The 20,289-nt window shown below is 39.2% G+C and overlaps 1 protein-coding gene across 1 annotated transcript in view; it reads left to right on the top strand.

Moving 5' to 3' along the window:
• The window catches only part of Uxs (UDP-xylose synthase), a 669,676-nt gene extending 653,440 nt beyond the window's left edge, over positions 1-16,236 (top strand). The window contains exon 8 of the mRNA XM_068344364.1: positions 14,894-16,236. Coding sequence (XP_068200465.1) covers positions 14,894-15,034 — 141 coding nt within the window. The 3' untranslated portion in view covers positions 15,035-16,236. The remainder of the gene's footprint in view (positions 1-14,893) is intronic.
• Positions 16,237-20,289: the final 4,053 nt, after the last annotated feature.

Raw genomic sequence — 20,289 nt, forward strand, 5'->3', positions numbered from 1 at the left:
ATGACAGTATCAGGTTCCACTGTGATCTGGACGACGGGGATCTGTTCAACTGGGACCACTGAGTCTGGTGAGGCCTTTGGGAACAGCAAAGACCTCATTTCTTCTGTGGCTAGGTATGGTCCAGTGGCGTTCTTTTGAAAGCCACGTACCCACTTGCGTAGGTTGTCCCGAGCAGTGTCCCGAATCTCCGCTGAGGGAGGGTCATAGAATGCTTTCTGTAGGCATTCTTGGCAGACCGAACAGGTGGTGGGGCCCCAGTACTTGAGATCCCCTCTCTTGTGAGCACAAGGGGCGTGTGTCCTACACGCCGTGTGTCCATAAAAGTGTGGCCGACGGACCGCGCAGAAGTCGTGGTCACACTTGACGTACTCCTCCTGTAAAAGAAGGAGACGATGAGTATTGTAGAGTCATAAAATGGCTCGTATATAAAGTTAATTATTAACAAGTTAATATTAACATAAGTTAATTGTGATGCACAGAAGGGTGGGTGAAAGGAGACAGACGCATGCCTCGTGTAACCCGCCCGGCTGGTTGCCGTAGCATCAGACAGTCCCAGGTGGCCGTAGGTCTCCATGGAAGGTGTCTTGATAATGGGAATTCCATTTAGAATTACCATATAGACTAGGCTTGAAATCTTATCAAGAAAGTCTGGGGATCATGAGATCCTAGTAAGGTTCCGGCAACCAGACGTGCCAATTACACGTAGCGTGCTGGAAAGATGAAACACGCAAGAAGACAGAGTGAAAACTGAACAAAATGTACGATTCCGTACCAATTTGTCTGCGTTAACAAGCCGTCTAGGTGCGGTTTTTAGGAGCTATCGCTAGTAGAGATAGCTGAGAGAAGGGGTGCAAGGCATCTTGCCGCCTCCGGACTGGTCCGGCATACCCCCGGCACGCCGGAAGCCGCTCGAGCAGAGTTTCTGGCATTCAAGAATGATCATTCTATGGTCAAAAGAAGCCAGGGTGGCGGCAGCTGGTAGCGGCGGCCGCCGGCAAGGAGCGGCGGTTCCGGCAGCCGGAGGCAGTCGGAGGGTGACAGGGGTAAGGATAAAGGAGCATAGCCGGGGCCGGGGGCCGGCAGCTAGTGCCAGCACTCCGGGAGGGGTCGGCAGGGTGCCGAGGCTATGAGGGAATGGAGAGGCCACGGCGGTAAGCCGGCGGCCGGCGGCGATCCCCCGGTACTCGGGGGAAGGCGGCAAGGATAAGGAAGTCACCCGTAGTGGCGGTAAAGCCGGGGTAGAGGCGGCAAGGGACAAGCACCAAAGATGGAGGTGGGATGGCAAGGCTGTACTAGCCTAGTCAAGACACCTCTGGAAAAGGTACCACCATAATAGAGATGAATCTATCATCCTAAGCAGGAGCCGCAATGGCCGGGGCTAAGGCAGTCCAAGAGAGGACAGGGTGTACCCAAAGAAGGGGTGGAGACTCTTCATGTCGACCAAATGATAACTGACTCCATAGCACTATGGAGGGACTATGTATCAGAGCGGACAACACTGGGAGCACCACGGGGTCCAGCACTCCAGCCTAGGGTGGAGTGTAGGACAGGGGACATATGAAGCCTAACCTACTGGTAGGTTAGGCTAGGCAAGAGATAGGTTGGGGGGGGAAAGGGTCTTCTTATAAGAAAGGATGGGTTATGCACCAGAGCGGCCACCTAGGAAGGGAGATGCTCACCCTAACCTATAGTAGGTGGACCAACTGAAAAACGGTGCACGCGTATATTTCAGCAAGGTACATAAACCAGCCCTCCCAACCTAACCTGGATTAGGGTCGTTAGACCCCAATCAAGGAAGGGAGAAGACGTATCGCAAGGAAAAGGTCCAGGACCGATTCAGCTTAAAGGAGGTGATCCTACCTTTAAGGTCCGCAACACTAAGGGAGGGGTCATTCCCTTAGGTGGGGAGGCGATACAGTACTCTGAGGAGTCTTGTCCTATCACATGTAATAGGATACAAGATTACCAGAGGGAAGCCCTAGGGCTAGGGATGAAGAGAGCATATAGGGGTCCTATCATAAGGTTAGGTTAGCAAGGCACTCAAGATAACCTACCCCCTATATGGTCCCTGAAGGCGAAAAACACTTGCATCACTGTCAATGGTATTGTAAAATAATGCCAAAATCTTCATAACTAACACTAGGATCACTGGAATATCATGCATTAACACTGGTATAGGCTCACTGGCCTAGGGGCTAATCAAAGCCTACTGGTATGGGGTCAGCGAAGACCCTAATTAATGCGTCAAAAACACGATATAAAGTTCCTAGCTATGAAGACTAAATAACTAATAGCGCTGATTAGTAATTTATATACCGGTAAGGCTGTTGCGGCTAACTAAATAAGGCATGCAAGCAACAGCAGCGTCATAAAATGGCGCTGACCGGTCTGGCAAAGCTCTGCCACAATTATGCAAATATCTCGAAAAGTAAGATTTACTTTAAGGCCAGAGCTTATTTAAACAATACTTTAACCTTTGTACTCAACTTTCCAGAAGAAGGTGAAGCTGACGGTTGAGACATAGCGAGGATGCAAGTAGATAAAGTCGCACAAAGGGAAAAATACGTCCAATCGAGCGAGCTACTAGCAAAGGAATGAGGACGGACGTGACGTCATCAAAAGCAATGGCGTCCGTCTGTTTACATCGCGAGTACCGATATCGCCACATCTAGATCGGCTGCGGCTCAGCTCCCAGCCACTCCCTGTCCGCCATATTGAAGCGTTAACTCTATATGGGGTGCAGATAGCTATGTGGCACGTCTATACATGCGTGTCCCCTGTTGTTACACGATGTCTTAAGGGGAAACCTTTAGGATACTCGCTCCAGAAGTTAGAATTCTGTGATAACCTGTGGTTTAATTCTCTGGGAAAATCCTAGTAGTGATTACCCAAGGAAGCTACCAAAAAGGATCCTTCCATCAGGACGCCATGGCTTGAGCCCAAAAATATATATGTATATATATATATATATATATATATATATATATATATATATATATATATATATATATATATATATATATATATATATATATATATATATATATATATAAATATATACAGTATATATTTATGTGTATACAGTATATATTTATGTGTATACAGTATATATATATGTGTGTGTATATATATATATATATATATGTGTGTGTATATATATATATATATATATATATATATATATATATATATATATATATATATATATATATATATATATATATATATATATATATATATATATATATATATATATATATATATATATATATATATATATATATATATATATATATATATATATATATATATATATATATATATATATATATATATATATATATATATATATATATATATATATATATATATATATATATATATATATATATATATATATATATATATATATATATATATATATACACACACACACACACACACATACATACATATATAATACATATACACACGTATACAGTGTTGCCTCACAACACGAAATTAATTTGTTCTGGAGTGGCTTTCGTTTCCTGAAAATTTTGTGTTATGAGTCCCAGTTTACATGCAAATTGCCTAATTTCTTCCAAACCCTACAAAAACACCACATTAAATTTTGTAATAAAGCTAAACTCTAACCGCAATGAAATACTGTACAGTCAAATACATTTGAATCATTCAATACACCTAAACTAATACAATACATACAGTACAATTCTGTACATATAAAAAATATACAGTACTATACTGTATGTACTATACTATTATAGTTACCCTTACTCTTGAGAGATACATTTTCTATTGTGTAAGTGTTTTTTTTTTTTTAATTCTGACCATCCTTTACATTCAGATCTTCAAGGACAGTTCCATCCTGTTCGTAATACTAGGCATGCAGTTAATTATGATAATCAGACATTCTCCATGAGGAGGTTCAATACGAGTTGTGGAATGACCTTTCCTAATCGGGTAGTTGAATCACTAGAACTTCTAGAGTTCAAACTTGCAGCAAAGGCTTTTATGTTGAACAGGCTGACAAGTATTTTTATAGTTTATATACAGTGGAACCTCTACATACGAACGTATCTACATCCGAATTTTCCAACATCCGAAGTAAAATTCGAGCAATTTTTCGGCTCTACACCCGAATTTTATTTTGACACACGAAGTAAGCAATTTTCGTCGTACCAGTTGTATACGAATTTTTCGACACGCGAAGTACAATTCGAACACGTTCCTACTCTACACCCGAAGTAAACAGTACCCGTACACGTAGATGGTACTCATAGCGCCGGATGTATTTTTTATTTCTGCCGATAGAAAGCAGCACTTCGACCTCAGAGGGACCCTCAATTAGAGTGGCTTGGGTCCTTCTTCTGTTCTCGTCGGCTTCGTGTGGTTGTGCCCTGTGCGTTCTGCTATCGACTGTGTTTTAATCGTGATTTTTTACGTTCATCCCGTTACGGTATTTTACGTAAATCATGGGTCCTAAAAGGCTTATTTTCGCAAGTGGTAGTGGTAGTGGTGAGAAAAGGAAGAAGGAAATGCTTTCTTTAGAAGTAAAGCAAGGAATTATTGAAAAGCATCAGCGTGAGTGAACTTGCAAAAGAATATGGCCGAAACATGTTGACGATCTCGACAATCTTGAAACAGAAAGAGAGTGAAAGTGATTAGAATTAATCATCAAAAAGAAAAAAAGGAAATGTAAAAAAAAAATATAGAATATAGAAATAAAAAAAATAAAAAAGCTAAGTTAGGTTAAAGTTACGGTAGTGTACGTAGTCACCCTCTCTACCTCCTCGCCGCCCATTCGTCTCCTCTCTGCATAGCAAGACAGACACCTGCGCTGGACTTTTAAGGTAAAGTGACACTAAAAACCCGTTTCTTATTTATTATTTCTTTATAAATATTCTATTTTACATGTCTATTATCTAATTTAGTGTGCATTATTGTCATGTGTAATTATGTGTAGTAATTTATTTAGGAGTTATCATAGGTTTTTGGGCTCAACCACGGATTAATCCTATTTCAATGTATTCTTATGGGAAAATTCGTTTCGACAACCGAACATTTTTGACACCCGAAGTCGGTTGTGGAACGGATTAAATTCGTATGTAGAGGTACCACTTATGAAATATGTTTTAATGTTGCAACTGTATGTAAGATATTTTATTTTTATTGTTCATTACTTTACATATTGTTTAGTTATTTCCTTATTTCCTTTCCTCACTAAGCTATTTTTCCCTGTTGAAGCCCTTGGGCTTATAACATCTTGATTTCCAACATGGGTTGTAGTTTAACCAGTAATAATGATAATGATAATATCATACTGTGTTGATTTCCTATCTTAGCTATCACATGAATTCCTTAGAGACCACAAAGTAGCTAAATCCCAAAAGTAATAAAGTTAGCATTATAAAAAATTTCTGATAATCTGATAGTACACTTATTTGAAATGGAATGTGTTATTTTCAAAGGAACCTTTTAGTAAGATACTGTATAAAATGATAACATTTCATGTTATCAAATGAGGCACTCGTTTGAGCTCCTTATTACTGGCTTTAAGAAGCCAATAATTTTAAAACGGGATGTCATTATAGGGAAAGGGTAATGGCGGTATATATTAGGACTGATTACCCTGTTTCACGTAAGTCTGCTGCGAATGTGAATGTCTTAAGATTTAGCTAATAAAAGTTAGTGGCAGGCATAACAACAACTATTTTTGTTCAATCTACTGTCATCCAAACATGGATGATTCTATCTTTGATTGTCTTCTTGCCATTATGGCTAAGATACAAGATGATGATGGAAAGGCTTCTTTTTTGTTGGTGATTTAAATGCTCACTATTGGGAGTGGTTAAATTGTTTCTCATGGTAATCTCCATGGCTTAAGAGCTTTGGACTTTGCCTCTGAATCAGACTTTGAGCAATTCATAAGTGAAGCTGCTCACTAGTCTCATAACTCTGTGGACATAGTATACATTGACTCTCCTAACATTATAACAAGTAAGGTTGGTTCTCCAGTTGGGACACCTGATCATGCCTTAGATTCATTAGTAGTGAAGAGTGAACAGCCTCTCTCTGATGTTTCATATTAATGTGACATTTGTATAACATCTCAAGCTGACTGGAATGGCATTTTGAGTTATTTTTTTTTTAACTTGAATTATTATTATTATTATTATTATTACTATCCAAGCTACAACCCTAGTTGGAAAAGCAAGATGCTATAAGCCCAGGGGCTCCAACAGGGAAAAATAGCCCAGTGAGGAAAGGAAATAAGGAAATAAATAAATGAAGAGAACAAATTAACAATAAATCATTCTAAAAACAGTAACAACGTCAAAACAGACATGTCATATATAAACTATTAACAGCATCAAAAACAAATATGTCATAAATAAACTATAAAAAGACTCATGTCCGCCTGGTCAACAAAAAAGCATTTGCTCCAACTTTGAACTTTTGAAGTTCTACTGATTCAACCACCCGATTAGGAAGATCATTCCACAACTTGGTAACAGCTGGAATAAAACTTCTAGAGTACTGCGTAGTATTGAGTCTCGTGATGGAGAAGGCCTGGCTATTAGAATTAACTGCCTGCCTAGTATTACGAACAGGATAGAATTGTCCAGGGAGATCTGAATGTAAAGGATGGTCAGAGTTAAGAAAAATCTTATGCAACATGCATAATGAACTAATTGAACGACGGTGCCAGAGATTAATATCTAGATCAGGAATAAGAAATTTAATAGACCGTAAGTTTCTATCCAACAAATTAAGATGAGAATCAGCAGCTGAAGACCAAACAGGAGAACAATACTCAAAACAAGGTAGAATGAAAGAATTAAAACACTTCTTCAGAATAGATTGATCACCGAAAATCTTGAAAGACTTTCTCAATAAGCCTATTTTTTGTGCAATTGAAGAAGACACAGACCTTATATGTTTCTCAAAAGTAAATTTACTGTCGAGAATCACACCTAAAATTTTGAAAGAGTCATACATATTTAAAGAAACATTATCAATACTGAGATCCGGATGTTGAGGAGCCACCGTCCTTGACCTACTTACAATCATACTTTGAGTTTTGTTAGGATTCAACTTCATACCCCATAATTTGCACCATGCACTAATTCTAGCTAAATCTCTATTAAGGGATTCACCAACCCTAGATCTACATTCAGGGGATGGAATTGATGCAAAGAGAGTAGCATCATCTGCATATGCAACAAGCTTGTTTTCTAGGCCAAACCACATGTCATGTGTATATAGTATGAAAAGTAATGGGCCAAGAACACTACCCTGTGGCACACCGGATATCACATTCCTATAATCACTATGGTGCCCATCAACAACAACTCTTTGAGATCTATTACTTAAAAAATCAATAATAATGCTAAGAAACAACCCACCCACTCCCAACTGTTTCAGTTTGAAAACAAGGGCCTCATGATTAACACGGTCAAAGGCAGCACTAAAATCAAGGCCAATCATACGAACTTCCCGACCACAATCAAGGGATTTCTGTACATCATTGGAGATTGTAAGAAGGGCATCACATGCTCCAAGGCCTTTACGAAAACCAAATTGCAAACTAGGGAATAGATGATTACCTTCAGCAAACCTATTAAGACGTTTTGCCAGAAGACGTTCAAAAACTTTAGATAATATGGGAGTTATGGAAATTGGGCGGTAATCAGTGGGACTTGAGCTACCACAAACACATTTACATAGAGGAGTAACATTACCAATTCTCCAACTAGTGCTAAAAGCTCCTCTTCTTGCTAACTTGCGCAAAATAACAGATAACTTTGGAGCTAAGAAATCTGCTGTCTTTATAAAAAACAAAGGAAAAATACCATTTGGGTCTACACCTCCATAAGCATCAAGGTCCATCAACAGAGCTTTAATCTCACGAGATCGAAAAGCTAAACTAGTTAGTTTAGCCTCAGGAAAACAGGAATGAGGAAGTTCAAGTTTTTCATTACTCTGTTTACTGTCAAAAACATCAGCCAAAAGGGTTGCCTTTTCCTTTGGAGAGTGAGTGACTGAGCCATCTGGTTTAAGTAAAGGAGGAACTGTTGCATCTATACCAAAGAGTGCAGATTTAAGGGTAGACCACCATTTATGTTCCTGAGTTGTACCAGAAAGTGTTTCTTTTATGGTTAAATTGTACTCCTTGGTCACAAATGTATGATAGTGTGGAGCCTGTTGTTCTTTTGAATGAGAATCTGGTCAACATGATTGATAGGCGTATTTTATCATATTTGTAAGGGTAACATCAGATTTGACTTGGAATAACTATGCTTGGCAAAAAAATTTTGCTCAGAGAGTTTACGTTTCAACTGAAAAGGAAGATAATGTATCATAAAAGAAACCCTTTCTGGTATAACCCATGAAAATTAATGGTGGGCTAACTTTTAATCTGTACTCTGGTGGAGATGTAACAGTCCCTCATTTTCTTAAACCAGATAGCTCTGTCATTCAGTGTCCAAAGGAAAATATAACCCTTTTGGCTGATGTATTTGACAGTAACCAAAGTTGTGAGAAACTCAAGGTTCTTTTAGTACTTGTTGGAGAATAAGCAATGTTACTCTATCATGTAAATATGTTTGTGATAGCTCAAGCCCAGCTAATTACCTCCCAATTTCCATAACTACCATATTATCTAAAGATTTTGATCATCTTTTGGTAAAACATCTAAATATGTTTGCTGAAGGTAATCATTTCTTCCTTATTTTGCAATTTGGCTTTCATAGAGGACTTGGAGCATGTAATGCCCTTCTTACAATCACCATTCTTTACAGAAATCCTTTGATGGTGGCCGAGAAGTTCGTATGACTGGCCTTGATTTCAGTACTACCTTTGACCGTGTTAAGCATGAGTCCCTTGTTTTCAAATTCAAACATTTGGGAGTGTGTAGGAATTTTCTTAGCATCCTTATTGAAGTTTTAAGTAATAGATTGCAAAGAATTAATACTAATGGGCACCATAGTGAGTATAGGAACATGATATCTGATGTTACTTTTCATACTGTGTACATGTGACATGTGGTTTGGCCTAAAAAACACCTTGTTGCATATGCAGATGATGCTACTCTCTTTACATCAGTCATATCTCCTGAATGTATATCTGGGTTTATAGAAATCTAGTTAAATTTGTGAAGGTGCAAATAATGGGGCATGAGGTTGAGGACAGTTCCTCCTCAACATCCGGATCTCAGCATTGATAGCTTCTTTTAACTTTGTATTAGTTTTAAAATTTAGGTTTAATTCGCGCGTTTGATGCATAACTTCTCCAAACTCCGGTTGCATCCTTTAGCTGTGCTCTTAGCACCGGGTCTGTTACTGAGGCAAACTGGAGAGAACCCAGCACTCTCTCCTGTTCGCGTCTTGATATTCTTTCAGAATCCAAAAGTCTCTTTACAGAACCAGCTATCTCCTTCCTCTTCTTCGCCGGGATGGAGAGTTGGTGTGACACTAGGTCCCAGTGGATTCCCAACCACTGGAACTTTTGAGATGGAGAAAGTCGAGACTTTTTTTCTGTTGATCTTGAAGCCTAGATGCTCTAGGAACTGGATCACCTGTAGGGAAGCTTGCAAACATTCTGTCTTGGATGCTGCCCACACCAGCCAGTCGTCCAGGTAAGCTACCACCTGGATTCCCTTTAGGCGTAATTGTTTGAGAGCTACGCTCGCAAGCTTCGTGAAGATCCTTGGGGCTATGTTTAGCCCGAATGGCATGGCTCTGAAGGCGTAGAGTCTTCGATGTAGCTTGAACCCTAGGTAGGGGGAGAGTTGGCGATTGATTGGAACGTGCCAATAGGCGTCTGACAAATCTATGGAGACGGTATATGCCCTCTTGGGCAGTAAGGTCCTTATGTGTTGCAGTGTTAGCATCTTGAACTTGCAGTTCACTATGAACTTGTTGAGTGGCGACAAGTCCAGAATGACTGAGTTTTTCTGAGTCCTTCTTGGGAACACAAAACAGCCTCCCTTGGAATTTAATGGACTTTACCCTTCGGATTACTCTTTTCTCCAACAGTTCTTGAATGTACAGTACTCCTCCAGAACGGGGGTGGAGTGTTGGAAAAATCGAGGGCACGGGGGTGGAGTGCTGTACCAGCTCCAACCCAGTCCATTCTTGAGTAGGCTGTGGGCCCAGGGATCGAAGGTCCACCGATCCCGAAAATTCTGAAGTCTCCCTCCTACCGGTATCATCTCACTTTGGCTGCTGTTGCCCTGAGGTCTTGCCTCCTTGACCGCGACCACCCCTGAATCCCCCTCCCCCTTGAGGGGCGTCTAGACGAACCTCTGGCTGCTCCTCTAGGCTTCGCTCGAAAGGTAGTTGACTGCCCTTCGAACGCTGGGTTAAATGCCGGAGACTGCGTCGACACGGCTTGGGGTACCCACTGGTACGTGGTCGGGGTTTGTGCCACCATCTGGGGCACTGTAGGCATAGGAAGTTGTTGCTGCTGCTGTCTGAATGGCTTGGCTGGCCGAGAGGGTAGCCTAGTCTTATTAGTCTTATTAGTCTTCCTCTTTGGTTGGGGACCCTCATCCGGGGAAGACTTTCTCTTGAGAGATAGGCCCCACTTCTGGAGAAGGTTTCTATTCTCCGTGGCGGCCTTATCTACAACCTCCTTGACCGCTTCACTAGGGAAGAGGTCTTTGCCCCAAATGCTGGAGGAGATTAGCTTCCTTGGCTCGTGCCTCACCGCAGCCGAGGCGAACACGAACTCCCTACAAGCCCTCCTAGCTTTGACGAAGCTATAAAGGTCCTTCGTCACTGTGGCTAGGTGTGTCTTAGCCACTACCATAAACATTTCATGGACCTTGGGGTCACTTGCCATTGTCTCCAGAGTCGTTTAATGAGACATTGAGGCAGCAAGTCTTTGTTTTGTCTCAAGCTCCCTGCGCAAAAGAAAGTCAGACAGCTTGGGGAGGTTCTCACCAAACTGACGTCCGGCAATATCAGCCTCCAACTTCCCGACTGAGAAGGTAAGATGGACGTCCTTCCAGTCCTTGTGGTCCATGGGTAGGGCCAAAGACAGAGGTTTACACTCCTCCAAGGAGGGGCATGGCTTACCTGCCTCGATTGCTTTCAGCACAGCCGTAAACCCTTTCTGCATAAAGGGGAAGGCTCTAGAAGGAGAGGACACAAAGGAAGGGTGCTTCTTACTCAAAGCAGGTACCTTTGAGTTTGTGAAGCCCCTCTCTTTCATCGAGCTTGACAGTAAAGCTTGAGCCTTAGCGTGGTCCAAAACTATGACCTCCTTCGGCTCCGTTTCTTCCTTTGAGGCTGGTTCCTTCCTTAGACGGACATAACAGTCCGGATACGACTCCTTGCTGGGCCAGAATTCCACCTCCTCAAGGGGGACTGAGCCCAACTTCTCCGAAATGACGATTTTTCCCGTCGTCATAGGCATGTGCTCGGCATACCTCCAAGGGTTGGCATCTGAGCACAAGGGAAGGTCTTTCACGCTGAGCTTCTTCTGGGGCCCACGTGATGCTGCAAGTCTCCGCATCTCCAGCTTCATTGTCTGGAGCCTGCTCTTCTTCCTGGTCTTCTGCCAAAAGGTCTTTTTCCAAACACTCGGAACCTCCGACATCCTATCGTCCAATTGGATGTCCTGTAGGGCGTCCGCGACTTCAGCATCCACCGGGATCTGAACCAACGGTATCTCCGCTTGAGGCTGGGGAATCACTGCCTCAGCTGACGCCTTGGGGAAAAGGTAAGCCCTCATCTTCTCACTTGGAAGATAGGGGCCAGAAGTGTTCTTCTGAAAGCCCCTTACCCAGGTACGAAGCTTCTCCCTTGCTGCGTCCCTTGACTCCGCCGTCTTAGGGGAATCAAAAGCCTCAGTAATCAGGTTTGTGCACACGGTACATACCTGCGGGTCCCAATACCGGAGATCACCTTTGGAGACTGCGCATGCTGCGTGCCTCCTACACAAGTTATGTCCGCAGAAGTTCTTGCTGCGGACGTTGCAGAAAACGCTTCCACACTTCGGATGGTCCTCCTGTAAAGAGAAGAAAATTCCATGAGTATCAAGTGAACTACGTATCACTGGATATACATAGCTTAGAATAACTAAACTAGAAAGGAAAGACACACACTTGTATTTCCCGCACAGTCAATGGCTGCAACCTTCCAGATAATAAAATCGTATGGTTAATCTAATTTAGAGCGACCAATAAATAATTTCCAGAGGAAACAGGTGTAGCTCACACCCAAATAAGTGATTTTAAAATGCTGGATAGTAGATAAGAAAGAACTCACTTTCTTTATCTGTATGGTCACACCAAAGGGCTGTGCAAGACAACACAAAAGTGTTAGAAAAACTTAGTGTTGTAACATATACTATACTATAGTTTTCTCCCTACAGTATATACTATACTGAAAATACTGGCTACAGTATAGAAGGTAATGTGCCGGCCGGCACACACCTTAACTAGTTCCAAAGTATACTACTTATAGACTATAAGGTGGAAGAACGCTGGTTCAAATGCGTGTGCCGGCCGGCAACTACACAAGATAGCACCCGGCTGCCGGCCGCCACACGTAGCGGCCGGCAGAACCTCGGTGTGTTTCTATTGCCGGCCGGCAGCTAAACAACAACAACACCCGGCTGCCGGCCACTAATCCTAGCGGCCAGCAGAACAATGGTGTGATATTATAGCCGGGCAGCAAAGGTATACAACCAATGCCGGCCGGCAGCAAAAGAACCAGAGAACTCCAACTGCCCGGCTGCCGACCACTTAGGCCGGCAGCCGGGCTAGGGTACAAACACTAGAAGAAAAACAGAATGGATGCCGGGTTGCCTCATAGCCCGGCAACCCGAAAGAGTGCACATAAGGAAGGGGACCAATGCCATCTGGCTCTACAGACAAACAGGGATGAGAGACCAAGGGAGGTCCGGCAGCACTCAAAGCAGAAGACCCTTGCCGGCCGGCACGCACTGCCCACATCCTAACCTATGCTAGGTACAGATGTAGAATGACGGACAGGGATGCAATGGCTAGGCCATCACTAAGGAAAGAGGGAAAGGGGGAAGAGGGTCCTGCCAACCTTGCTCTAATAATGAATCACCCGCAGCCAAGAAAACTCATCTTAGCCTAGGGGAGATCCGAGGAGGGAGGCCAGCAATACTTGCCAACTCCCTCGAAACCAAAGCAAGGAAGGCGTTGTTATTCACAGAAAAAGAGGATCTCATCCTCCACACCGAGAACAACAACACTGGACTAGTCTGCTAGAACACAAAAAGAAGGAATCATCTCGTACAGAAACCTTCGAAAGTGAACTAAGGAGGCTAAGCCTCCTATGTCTGCTGTCAGTCTAGCCAGGGAATCTCAACCACAAAGCTAGACAGAAACAGACTCAGACTAAGAACTCTGATGTCCTGCCCCCTTCCTGAAGCCAGACTTACTGGAAACAGGAAAGAACAGAAACACCCTAATATAGTTGTATCTAAAGTCAATTCAGATAAACCATTAGGGTTAAGCCCAAGGCTTAAGCAGAGGGAAAGGGATTGCACACATTCTCCGAAGAGAAGAGAGCAACCGGGGAGTGTGAGAAAGTATACTATGGCCCCATAGACAACTAGCCTAGGCGCGAAGAGAATCGATTACCTAAATCACCGAAACTCACTCGTATACTATCTTGGAAGAAAATCAACATAATCTTAAATGTATAAAACTGCCTAAAGCTTCAATAAAATTTTAAAACACTCGGAAATCTGAATATCATGCAGGAAAGTACTAGGGCCAAACGACTAGGCTACAAGGTCTAGCGTAGGCCAGAATCGGCAAATCCTTCGCCAAAACGGAAATACTAAAAGCATCATATAAAGAAATCCTATGTAACGCTGAATAGCTAAAATTATTAAAGCGAAACAGCAGGGAACGTCGCTCTGGCTAACTAAATAACTCATACATAGCGAGCGACAGCGTCCAGGACGCCTCCGGTAAGCAACAGCTCTTGTAACAACGATATCACTATCAAATCATTTTTAAAATTACCAAGAGCTTACATTTATACATAAAAGAAATAATACTCAACTTATTAGAAGCAGAAGAAGTTGGAGAAAGCATTATAAAGTTGAAATAATCCAAGAATTGCGAGATAACACAGGGAAAAACACCGAGTTGTTGAGCTACGCAAAAAGGAATACAGATGGCGCCGTGAGCGGCGCAATGCACGCTTACGAAACGGGAGAGGAGAGATACCTTGCGAGCGGCTCTCCTTTCTTTCTCGTTTTTCGTTTTCTTGCCAATTGACCCCTTCGAAGTGTTAACTCTGTTCGTGGTGCAGATTGCTATGTGGCGTGTCAAGAATACGTCCTCTGATATTTCGCGATATCCCTGGTTCTTTTATTAGGGATATTCGCTCCAGGAGTTAGAATTCTGGGTACCTTAAGGTAAATTCTCTGGGAATATCGCCGTAGTTATATATACCCAAGGAAGCTACCCTTTAGGAACTTCCATCAGGACGACATGGCTTGAGCCCAAAAATGATAATAATAATAATCTGTCTCTGAAAGTGTTTCTCTCTTGTTGGTTTTTCAAATTGATATCAATTGGTCAACTGTGTAAGCAATTCCGCTGTTTGTGAATCCACGGATAAGGAGTGTTGACTGTATTGTTATTGTGATTCAACAAGAAACAAACCAAGAGCAGTGTTAATGCCACAAAAATTTGGAAAAAAATTGAATATTTACCTCATTGTTGATACTGTTGTTGTGGATTATTGTTAAATATTGGATTGTAAATAGCTTTACCACTATACTGTACAGTATACTGTAGGGAAGATTGAATGATTTCATTTTTGGTAGGTCTAATTATGCATTTTTATACTTCTAACTACTGTTACAGGTATTAATTAGTCCTATTTTACAGGTTCCGCTTGAGGAAGGTATAAAAAAAACTGTCCAATATTTCCAAGGAGAATTACAAAGGTCTAAACATTCAGAACGGAACTTTCATGATCCATCCCGAGTGAAAAAGAAAAAAGTTCCTAACAAGTTTAATGAAATGTAAATTTTTTAATATCACGTAAGTTGTACTTTAAATGGCTTGGGTATATAGGCATGTAAACTTGTACATGAATCCATAATACAGTTTTATGTTTAAGTTTTTAAGATATTCAAGTGTATATATTAATATATTTAGTGGCTGCATTTCCTGATATTTGCATGCATTGGCAGTATTTATTTATACTAAATTTAAATATCGAAATACCATATAGTGAACGACGAGGATAATCTCATAGAAGCTATATGCAAGTAAGTGTATTTATTGAAGTTTTCATGAGCTTACAGAGGAAAGGTTCCATTTTCTGAATGCTATGGCCTATTTTTCAAGTTTTTTTTTTGTGATGACAAGGACTTAATAGTCCTTGATTGGAGTAATTTCAGATATATTCAAGAAATGGTAAAGATGTAAGACCATTGATTGGAATCTTTACCTTGTTTTTTTTTAATAGTCCTCACACACAAAGATTTTATTGCCTGAAATATATCAGGTAAAAACAGTATAAAGAATCATTAAAACCAGTTAGATATAGTATAAGACTGGTGTGTGCTGTAAAAATCTATTTGCTTTCTCTATTAATTGACTTTTGCCTTGGACAAATTAATTATCTAAAGCTTGTCAAGCTTTTTTAATTGGCTATGAAATGCTACTTTTTAAGATATTGTACAAAATCAAACAAGGGAAAGATTCTAGCATAAAACAGGATAGATGATATTGCACATATGCATCCAGAATCAAGTTTGGATAAAGTGATAGCTAAAATTTGATATTGCTTTATATAAAGGTAGTTCTGAAAGCCAATGCTTTTTGTGTTATATTGTGGGATGTTAAAACAAGTGGAAGGATATTAGTGGATAAGTGCCAGTACTTGTGATTTTTTTAATAAGTTTTTTAGATATTTTTGTAATCCAAACAGATAGGCCTTGGCTAAGGTTGATATGCATATTAAATAAGCCTTACTTTTTCAGATACTACAGTATTTAATTCCCTTGAGAAAATCAAACATTTATCCAAGTTTCTGTTAATCTCCCGTAAACAAATAGTTTTAATCCAATTTCTATTAATTTCTGATACTGATTTAAAGTTTTAGCTTGTAAAATTTTAGTTTTATCTATTTGGTATCTAAACAGTAATAGGTTACATGAAAAATTTCATCTTTGTGGTTTTTAACTACTACTATTATATAATAAAGGTAATTATCAAGTTCATTTCATTAGTTTAAAAGAGACTTTGGATGTTGGCATAATATCAGAGATTACTATATACATTATTTGAATTGTGCAAGCGAGCAGATAGGTTGTAAATGAGAGGCAAGATGATTATAATTAACTTTATTTCAACAATCATGAGTTTATATACAAGCCATTCCAAGCAAGATTGGCATCAAAATTAAAAAACAATGATTCATGAACATACACACTTGAACAGGTTGTCAGTGCGAGAGGAGAGCAATAACGATATAAACTGTACAAAAAACAGAAATACCGTCTCAAGTGTGCGAGCGTGTGTGATACATGTGCCGTACAGAATCCATTGCTTATAAGCATGCTGTTTGTCAAATGAAAATACTAACTTCAGAGGTATTCAACAATTAAATGTTTGCTTAACATATATTATATTGGTCATCTATATAGTATATATATATATATATATATATATATATATATATATATATATATATATATATATATATATATATATATATATATATATATATATATATATATATATATATATGTATATATATATATATATATATTTATATATATGTATATATATATATATATATATATATATATATATATGTATATATATATATATATATATATATATATATATATATATATATATATATATATATATATATATATATATATATATATATATATATATATATATATATATATATATATATATATATATATATATATATATATATATATATATATATATATATATATATATATATATATATATATACATATATATATATATATATGTATATATATATATATATATATATATATATATATATATATATATATATATATATATATATATATATATATATATATATATATATATATATATATATATATATATGTATATATATATATATTGAATATATATGTTTGGAGGAGGATGTTGGATATGGATGTTCCAGGTAGGAGGAGGAGGAGGGGAAGACCAAACAGAAAGTGGATGGAGTGTGTAACAGCAGACATGGAGGAGAAAGATCTCACAATGGAGGACATTGGAGACAGAAGAACTTGGAAACAGCCTTCTAGATATAGTGACCCTGCATAGTGGGAAAAGCTTTAGTCGAAGAAGGAGATATATATATATATATATATATATATATATATATATATATATATATATATATATATATATATATATATATATATATAACAGATTATGACATAGATAAAATCTATTTTTGGGTGAGATAGCCATGTCATCCTGATGGAAGTTCCTCAATGACAGTTTTCTACTTGGGAATATTTCTGTGAGTGATATACCAGAAAATTTTACCTGTAGAGGCATCTAAGTGTTCTAACCTTTGGAGCGAATGTTGTAGTGGTTTGGGGACTGTGGCCAGAGGTAGCACCCGAACTGCCTAGTGTCCGAATACCGACCACACTCCAACCTTCACTACACAAAAATATACGACGGTTGAATGCCCAAAAATCTGGGTAAAAGGCAAACAATCAAGGATGAACTGGGCACTGGGCAAGGGGACCCAGCAGGAACCTTACTTCCTCCTTATATTCCCTTGCCTTGAGCTTGCTGAATAAATGTGTAGCATGACCACTGATTCATTTTTGGGAAAATGAGCAGTATACATGAATAGCTTGAATCTCAGGTTAGATTTTATAAAGGAAACAAACAATACTAAACATATAATGGGTGGCTGAGAAGGGGACACAATGCTGTAAGGAACTGGAATGAAATGCATTCTTCATAAAAACAAGAAAAATATTTATTTGTAAATGGAACAAAAACATCTATATCATTCCAGATAAGTTCCTAACGCTATGCTACAAATATCTACATGTTTTAGTACATCTTAAACTCAACCTTGTGTATTGCCTGGGTGGTCCAACTATCTTAACAAACAACACTACTCTTACACTAAGCTTAAAGGAGAACCCCGCAACACTATGGTTTTATGACATCTGTAATGACCAGTAATAAACCTGAAAAATCAATATCAAATCAACCATCTATAAAGAAAATATAAAACTGTGAAATACTGTACTGCAATAGTTTTCCCTAAAGCAATACTGTCCTTATCAATATCCAGTGTACCATTAGGCTGCAAAGTTACTTAAAAATTCTTAGCTTTGGAATGGTATGGCCGCTTACGACGCTGTGGGCTTATGATAGCAATGTCTAGAAAATCTCCAATTGTAAACCCGCACTGTGATAAGGTTTTGTTGTCATCGAAACTTTTCTGACCAACAACAATAGTGCCTAAATCTCTCATTTTTGGAAGGGGTTTTGATAATTCTGGAACGACCAGACTAAACTCGAACACAGTCCCTCTCCTCCTAGCATCTAAATTCACTTCCTGGACCAACAAACAGATATTCCATTTCAATAGCTCCTGTGAACTATTAATGTTTATGACACAGTCTCATATAACGAGATTCATCCTCGTTATACTTCTTACACCGAAACAAATTAGTCATCAACTTTACAGCGTTGACTGCCACACACGAGCAATAGACAACGGCCTTTTAATGCCTTTATTTACATCCCCTCCACGAACTGTTTATAATTATCCATAAATAAAAAAACACTCGTTTTTTATGTTATTCAGTCTAATAACAAAGTCAAGTACTTCCAGTTAACAGGCAAGATAATATAAATACAAAGCAGCAACACCGATCACTAAACACAACGGTAACAGGCAATAAGCAACTTCATCTTTCCTATATACAGTACTTAGAAGAATAACCTAAACTTCTCTCCCTACTGGGTGTAGGGGCGTGCTGTCAGTACCCGTCAAAAAGAAATAATAACAGATTAAGGCACTTTTTTTGGGGGGGGACACTTGACAAACAAAATCTAAAAAAAAATAATTTTTTTCATACACACAAACCATTTATTATTCCAATGTCCTGAGAGATATCGTGTATAAACCAAGGACGTGTTTAAAACAAGCTATAGCTATTCTTCGTTGAATAGAGTTAACCTTGTCTCAAAGGATATGGGACAGGATTGAATACGTGGGCGAGAGAGCCGTTACAACTCCCGATCACAGTGTGCTACAACTAACACGTTTCCTGTAAAACCATTCCTAGAGCCGCCATTGCATGACGCAAGGCCTCACACTGAGAATTAGGAGGGGATTAAAAGTAACGGGAGGGCCGTCAGGACGACATAGCTATCTTTACCCAAAAATAGATTTTTCCTATGTCAAAATACGTTTTTTTGGGCTCAAGTCATGTCTTCCTGATATGAGTGTACCAGAGAATTATTATTCTCAGTTGTGGACAGTAGAGTTTTAACCCTTCAACCCCTCATAGACATAATCACACTTCCCCTAGCATTGGGAACTATGGTACCAAGCTATGAGCACAAGCAATATGTTTGTAAGATAAGTAGGAGCAAAGAAATTCAATAGCACTTTCCACTCACTGTGAATAAGATCTTTGTCTCCAGTAGTCAATCAGATCGAAGTCTATAAAAGAGGGTTAAAGAAATTTGAGGTACACTGCTTTTATTTTGAACAGTAGGTTCAATGAAGGGAAATGCAAGAAGAACAGTAATCTTTTTTTATTTCAAAAGATTCATAAATGTAACAATAATCAGCGCAACATTATATACATTAAATGTGTACAGAAAGCTGAAGTTTTCAGACCCCAAAATTATGTAACAGAGTAGTAAACTAATAACACTCATACCATAAGAGAAAAATATCACCTATGACTCTTTGCAATTATAAAATAAAACATTAAAAAGAAGAATATTGTTCCTCCCCTTGCGCAATGCAGACTGAGAAGTCCAAATATATATTCCATATGAGTCTATGCACAACACTCAAGAAGCTGGTTTAATCACACTACCAGCTGCCACCACTAAGTGTTTGATCTCTTCCAAGTGACGTAAGTAATGTTTGAAGAACACTCTTGAAGATTTCCATCCTGAGTAAGCCTGTAAGCCTTCAAAGGCCATGGATTGGAAAAAGTGTAAGGAACACGCAACTTTCCCAGGGTCATGAATTGATGACATACCATCAGGGTCAGCCCTTC

This window comes from Palaemon carinicauda, chromosome 21 (assembly GCF_036898095.1).
Source record: "Palaemon carinicauda isolate YSFRI2023 chromosome 21, ASM3689809v2, whole genome shotgun sequence".
In the NCBI taxonomy this organism is placed as follows: domain Eukaryota; kingdom Metazoa; phylum Arthropoda; class Malacostraca; order Decapoda; family Palaemonidae; genus Palaemon; species Palaemon carinicauda.